General features: G+C 42.4%; 1 protein-coding gene across 1 annotated transcript in view; it reads right to left on the reverse strand.

The window, feature by feature from the left end:
- Positions 1–5,174: 5,174 nt before the first annotated feature.
- The window catches only part of ncf4 (neutrophil cytosolic factor 4), a 20,901-nt gene continuing 18,575 nt past the window's right edge, over positions 5,175–7,500 (reverse strand). The window contains exon 10 of the mRNA XM_053676581.1: positions 5,175–6,295. Coding sequence (XP_053532556.1) covers positions 6,088–6,295 — 208 coding nt within the window. The 3' untranslated portion in view covers positions 5,175–6,087. The remainder of the gene's footprint in view (positions 6,296–7,500) is intronic.

The following is a 7,500-nucleotide window of genomic DNA, read 5'->3' on the forward strand; positions in this document are numbered from 1 at the left end:
AACCCTGCTCATGAGTCAGGCATGCGTGATTCCTGACAAAAATACACTCACGTCATGTGAAATTCCCATCCTTCATAACATGTGTGATGATATAAACCCTGTGATTTTAAAGAGAAGGAAGGGAGCACTGATTTGAAAGAGGAAGTCGGGAGTTTTTGTGTCGGTCTGACATTAAAAGGAGATTTGACCGCTTGTGTCAGATCATGGTCAACGGTGTGCTCCGCTAGTGCAGTTATTATATTACATTACGCTAACTTTGTAAAATATTTACCTCAGCAGACATTAAGAAAGTCCCATAGCGTAATTATACACTGTCTCACTCTGTCAACCTGTAAAACTATCGCTAGTTCCGCAAAGCAGGTAGAAATATCTGCTTAGACTTTTTCCAAACAGTCCTAGCAAGCTCATTACCTAGCTATTGTTTTGACAAAAGCTTCGTTAGCTAGCTAGCTAGCAAGTCAAACAATCTTACAGCTAGCTAAAAGCGTAACTTCTGTTCATCTACGAATACAAACACGACTATTAAAACAAGAAGTTTGGTGCTAATGTTTTGTAGTGGTCACGTTAACAATATTGTATGTTTTGAACATGCAATACTCACAATCCGATGTGAAGCTCTCAGGTTAAAGGTCACGGACTGGGTCACGGCTGGTGAGGAGGGTTTAGAGACGAGACGAACGTGTGTCCGGTCTTCTGTGATGTTTCCTACATCATAAGGTATAAGGTTAGCTTCTTTTAGTTTGAAACTGGAGCGGTCATGCTAATGTTGCTAACAAGTAAAGAAGCTAATATTTTTAATGACATATGTTGGTGTGTTAATACTGTTTGCAGTGTGTACTGACCGTGCTGTGTGAGGTTAACGGTTCCTGAAAAGCCCTGACGGTGCGGCGTGTAGAAAAAGAACGCGTCGTCAAAGCCGATGGCGAACAGCGAAGCGTTGTAGCGACACTGTGAACGCGTTCGTCCCGACCAGGCCGTTGGAGGACCAGGGACGCAGGTCGAAATACACACATTTTCTCACAATAGCATCCAAACGACTTCGGTCCAGAACAACGCTCTCGGTTCATGTTGTAATCAAAGTCTGAAAAGCTAAAACACACTCGCTGCGTGAACGAGGAAGACCAGGGACTTCTGTCCAGCTACAGCGGATGTGTGTCATGTAGTCGTTACGACACTCCAAGGACTCCAAAACAGGGGATTCTAAATAAAACTACCATTTTATTTGGATGGTCCAGTGCAGATAATAATCATCAGTTGGACATTTTTGAAACTGTAAGCCTTACTTTAAATAGACCATTATACAGTACACTAAAATCGTACACCAATTATTCGAAACTCCTTTTTCATGCACTATTAGCACGTGCTTGACACCGCTAAAACAGTGAGCGTTTCTAAATGGAACTGCGAAGCTTACCTAGCTACAGTAGCACCTTGATAAATGTTCATGCATGTTATTAACAATGATACTATTTTACTGATAATGACACTAACCTACTATTTACTCAACTAGTGTGAAGTTGAAGTCGTAGACTGTGACTGTTTGTGTTTCACATGGCACGAATTGTGTGAGATTAAAGCAATGACCTTAAATCAGTGGAATTAAAATCAGTGTCCTTATTGAGGGGATTAAACCAATCACTTTAAACCAGTGGGATCCAACCTGGGATTGCAATTTGTGAAATTAAACCAGTGCGATTAAATCATTAACTTTGAGATTAACAGTGAGATTAATCTTTATACCAGTGATGTAACCCACTGTAAAAGTGATTTCAAATGATACCAGATTAAACCTGTGGGATTAAATCAACACGGTTAAAACAATTGTTTTTAAACCAGTGGGATGAAATCAGTGGGATTAAACCAGTGAGATTAAATTTATGAGATTCTGTCTTTGGGATTAACAAAGTGATATTAAATCTCTGAAATTAAACTAGTAAATTTAAAGCAGTCGATATAAACCAGTGGGATTAAACTACTGAGATTAAACTAGTGGGGTTAAACTACTGAGATTAAACCAGTGGGATTAAACTACTGAGATTAAACCAGTGGGATTAAACTACTGAGATTAAACCAGTGGGGTTAAACTACTGAGATTAAACCAGTGGGATTAAACTACTGAGATTAAACCAGTGGGATTAAACTACTGAGATTAAACCAGTGGGGTTAAACTACTGAGATTAAACCAGTGGGATTAAACTACTGAGATTAAACCAGTGGGATTAAACTACTGAGATTAAACCAGTGGGGTTAAATAATTGTGATTAAATCAGTGGGGTTAAATAATTGTGATTAAATTTACTAGAGTCAATCTTTGGGATTAACATAGTGAGATTAACTCAGTGAAATTAAACTAGCAAATTTAAAGCAGTCATTTTAAACCAATGGAATTAAATCAATGAGATTAATCCAGTGGAGTTAATTCAGTGGGATCAAGCTAGTGAGATTAAATGGGTGAGCTTGAACTAGTGACTTTAAGACTGCAATTTTAAACCGATGGGAATCAGATAATGATATTAAATCAGTGGGATTAAACCAGAGGGATTAAGCAGTGAGAAAAACAAATGCATACATTGAAAATGCCCAAAACATCCAAACACTTGTTACTGATATCACTTTGAACAGGAAGTACTGTATATTAAACAGAAAATGTATAGAACTTCTTTTTAACTTTTAACTTTTTTTTTTGGAATAATTTTTTTTCCCTCAAGGTTTTTTTTTTTTTTTTTTTTTGTAGCTAAACCTCATTCTGGAAGTCTCCTTATTCCCACAGCTCTACAGCTGCTATTTAAAACTGTCACCATTCGGGAAAGATTGCGTTCGGGTTGTGAATAGCTCTTACCTGGGGCGGGCGGGCCGTGATTTGGACACGCCACGGTGCAGTAAGTAGGGGGAAAACTCGAACACGAAACCCAGAGGAAGATCGCCGTCGCTGGGGACAGAATGTGGGTCCTCATGACCTCAGGTGGATCACATGAACTGGATTAAGTGGATATGAGCAGAACATACACTTTTACTGACGGAAAGGCCGTAAATGGCCTAAATCCCGCTGTTAGCATTGAACACTTTTAACACTATTCACGCGACACACGTGGGTTTCTCAGTTTACACACCTGGTTTATTTCATTCATGATCCAGGCCTGGAGAGGAATTCCAGGAATAATTTGGCCAAAATACTTTTTTATTTTACTACTTATCAACAAATATATTTTCATCCAAATTATTAGCAATAAACAATACAAAGTTACTGCTAATCATTTTAACTTTTTATTTTTATTGTTAATCTTGGTGTCATTTGAACACATTTCATTTACCATGGATGAATATGACCGTAAAAATAAATGATTTATTTATTTATTTATTTAAAAGAAAGAAATCCTGAGTTCATAACATTTTATGTTGTTGTTTTGATGTTGGGTTTTTTTGGGGGTTTTTTTTTTCGCTCATTGCACATTTTGAGCCGAGAATCAATATAGATTTTTGAAATGCAGTTTGAGTCAAAGCACAAATCAGAATCAGAATAGTAAATGGTAGCTGTTTAAAATGCGATAAACAACTGAAAACTCAAACACTACGACATGAATACGCATGTAGGTCTGCTTTTATAAGTAAGGAAATAACGCTAAATAATAAATAACGAGATCTTATCTTCAGAGCTGGTAGGTCTAAAATTCATACAGTAGCTCTCAATTCATACAGCAATATATATAATCAACACACACACACACACACACACACACACACACACACACACTCTCTCTCTTCACTGGTCATGTTGACACGGAATATTAAATTTTGCTGACTCATTAAATAAAATTTAAAAAACAAAACAAAACAGGAGGTTAATATGAAACTCAATGAACAAGTTTCATATCAATATTTAGCGAAGCACCCTCAGTACTGCTGGCATTTTATTCTCACTATTCGGTTTGCTGATGAAGAACAGGACATGCGAATTATTGTAGAACAGATTTAATGCTTCAAAAGCTTTTACTATTTTTTTTATTTTATTTTTAAAAATACATTCTTAGCATTCTGACCACTTTCCCACAAAAATGTGTTTAATGTATCCTCTCCACAGCTCACTTTCAACTGTTCCTGGTGTATTTTACGGCTCTAATTGTGATTAATGGTACTTTTAACTGGTTTGTTTTGGGGTTTTTTTCATATCCATTACCCAACCTTTTGCAGGTCAACAACCATCTGTATTTTTTATTTTTTTTGCTGAAAGCTCTTCGTTTTATCCCCCCACCACCACCACCACCACCACCACCATCAAAGTGGTGGTGGATGATAAACTGATTTTAGATTTAAACACTGCAAGGGCTTCATTTGTAAAACACGTGAACGCAGAACACCAAGCGAGGGCAAGAAAAGGCATGATGCTGCCACCACCGTGTGGATGGTATCAGCCAGATGTAGCACGTTTGTCCGTTTTTTGTCTCATCAGACCACAGAATCGTTTTCCTCATGCTCTTAGACTCCAAGTTCCTGCTATATGCCTTTTACTCAAGTACCTGAACCTGACTGATGGAGTATTTCTCCTTCCGGCACCTTCTTCCATCTCTGTGGAGGACTTCTGAAGCTCTAAGTGTGGCCACTGGGTTCTCGGTTACAGTACCTCGCAGTTTTAAGAAGAGCCCTGGTGGTTCCAAACCTTCCCCCAATGACGGAGCCCACTGTTCTCCTGGGAACGTTCCGAGCTTTAGAAACGGTTTTGTCTTGATGCAATTTGGTTCTGATCGGCGAGACTTCTAGAGCCGTCTCGAGATCATCGAAGCAAACAGGAGGCACCGGAGCTCCATTTGGAGTGCCTTGGAGACAAAGGATAAAATTCTTGGGAAAACGACGTTCCATCGATACATTTTTGTCCAGGATATAATTGTGTCTTATATTAATCCGCGCATAGGTTTGGGAAACGACCCTCAGTAAGACGCCATCGCACGGGAGTGGTTACTGCTTTACCAACTGGGTTTATTCAGCTAGCACGGGTACAGGGCTGTAAAAGTTATGTCAGGACCAAGCTAAGAGGAATGTACCTTCTCAAATATCTATAAATTTCAAATAAATCCTTGATTCAATCTAAATAAAACACTAACAAGTGGGGGGGAAATGATAATCAGACCAATACAAGAATTACAACAGAGCTGCAATACACAAACACCAACAAGAATGAATCAAGCATTATATTCTGTTTATTATTAATATATATATAATTATTAACACAATGCGAAAGCCTGAAAAATGCAGAACTGCAATGACAAAAATCACAAGTTTAAATATTAATATTTTATCCACGTAAGCAAAATTCATGAAACATGTTGTGCAGTTTTGTGTGTGTGTGTGTGTGTGTGTGTGTGTGTGTGTGTGTCCACATGCACTGCGGCAGAACTTTCTTTTCATGGAAAGGAACTGAAATGGAGAAGTTTGCACCCAAAGTGGGCAACCACAGACAGAGGCAGACGGACACACACACACACACACACACACACACACACACACACACACACACACACTCACACACACACACACACACACACACACGCTCAAAAGTGTCCATGGCAACATTAACTTGCACGCTGTGGATATTTTGTGATCTATCGTGTATAACTGGTTATATCGGCGCATGCCTCGTGATAGCTGGGGACTGATTAAGGATGGGTTCGGCGCTCAGCAGTGGGATCAAGCTCACAAAATGATCTTCTCTATAAACTCTTGGGTGAAATACAGAACCAAACCTCTGCCCAAGTGCCGGCGCTGTTTTCGAGACAGCCCTGTCATGCTATCGTGTTGTTGTTTTTTTTAAGGGTTAGGGTTAAATGCACTGAGAAGGAATTCACGTTTGTTTAATGTGTGTAAATATGCTTATTGCTTCAAATCTCGAACAAACCGTTACGGGTTTTGGGTAGCCGTTTCGTCTAAACAAGCTGTGCTGTTGCTAGGCAACTGGAAATATGAACGGTGAGCTAGTCGTGCTAGCTAACAGTGTTGTTATTTGGTGTCTGCTATGAAGTGTGTAGCATCACACAAACCTGAGGAAATGACCTTCATACATACGAACACACACACACACGTGCACGCACGCGTGTTTCAGTACTCAGTGTTGTACACAGACAGATTTCTGGAATGTGTGACACAAAGTTCCCATGGATACTGGTTGATGGGCCTCTTGACTTTTGCCCCATGTCGTTTGCTCTCTTGCACCATGAGGGCCACGTCCTCGTCGTCCAGGATGCGCACCAGATCTCCTTCAGAGTCACGGTAGTTTATTGCAATGTCCTCGACTTGGAACACCTCCCTGTGAGAGTGAGGGAGAGAAAGAGAGAGAGAGAGAGGGGGAGTGAGAGAGAGAGTGAGTGAAAGAGAGGTGGCGTGAGGGGGAGCGAGAGTGAGGGAGAGAGAGGGGGTGAGAGAGAGGGAGGGAGAGTGAGGGGAGCGAGAGAGGAGGAATGAGAAGGAGTAAGAGAGTGAGCGAGAGAGGGGGTGTGAGAAAGAGGGAGAGAGAAAGGGGGCGTGAGAGAGAGGGAGCGAGAGTGTGAGTGAGAGACAATGAGAGTGAGTGAGAGAGAGTGTGTGGGGGAGAGAGAGTGTGAAAGAGAGCGAGAGTGTGAGTGAAAGAGAATGAGAATGAGTGAGAGTGTGAGAGAGGGAGAGAGAGTGTGAGTGAGAGAGGGAGAGAGAGAGAGAGGGAGAGAGAGAGAGAGGGAGAGAGTGTGATGGAGAGGGGGAGAGTGTGAGTGAGAGAGGGAGAGAGAGTGTGATAGAGAGGGGGAGAGTGTGAGTGAGAGTGTGAGTGAGAGAGGGGGAGAGAGTGTGAGTGAGAGTGTGAGAGAGAGGGGGAGAGAGTGAGAGAGAAGGGGAGAGAGAGTGTGAGAGAGGGGGAGAGAGTGAGAGAGAGGGGGAGAGAGAGTGTGAGAGAGGGGGAGAGAGTGAGAGAATGTGAGAGAGAGGGGGAGAGTGTGAGAGAGAGGGGGAGAGTGTGAGATAGAGGAGGAGAGTGTGAGAGAGAGGTGGAGAGAGTGAGATCGAGGGGGAGAGAGAGAGTGTGAGAGAGGGGGAGAGAGAGAGTGGGAGAGAGAGAGTGGGAGGGGGAGTGTGTGAGTGAGGGGGGGTGAGTGTGAGTGAGAGGGGGAGAGTGTGAGTGAGGGGGGGAGAGTGTGAGTGAGGGGGGGAGAGTGTGAGTGAGAGGGGGAGAGTGTGAGTGAGAGGGGGAGAGTGTGAGTGAGAGGGGGAGAGTGTGAGAGGGGGAGTGTGTGAGTGAGAGGGAGAGAGTGTGAGGTGAGAGGGGGAGTGTGTGAGTGAGGGGGGGGAGAGTGTGAGTGAGAGGGGGAGAGTGTGAGTGAGAGGGGGAGAGTGTGAGAGGGGGAGTGTGTGAGTGAGAGGGAGAGAGTGTGAGGTGAGAGGGGGAGTGTGTGAGTGAGGGGGGGGGAGTGTGAGTGAGAGAGGGGGAGTGTGAGTGAGAGAGGGGGAGTGTGTGAGAGAGGGGGAGTGTATGAGTGAGAG

This window comes from Ictalurus punctatus, chromosome 27 (assembly GCF_001660625.3).
Source record: "Ictalurus punctatus breed USDA103 chromosome 27, Coco_2.0, whole genome shotgun sequence".
NCBI lineage: Eukaryota > Metazoa > Chordata > Actinopteri > Siluriformes > Ictaluridae > Ictalurus > Ictalurus punctatus.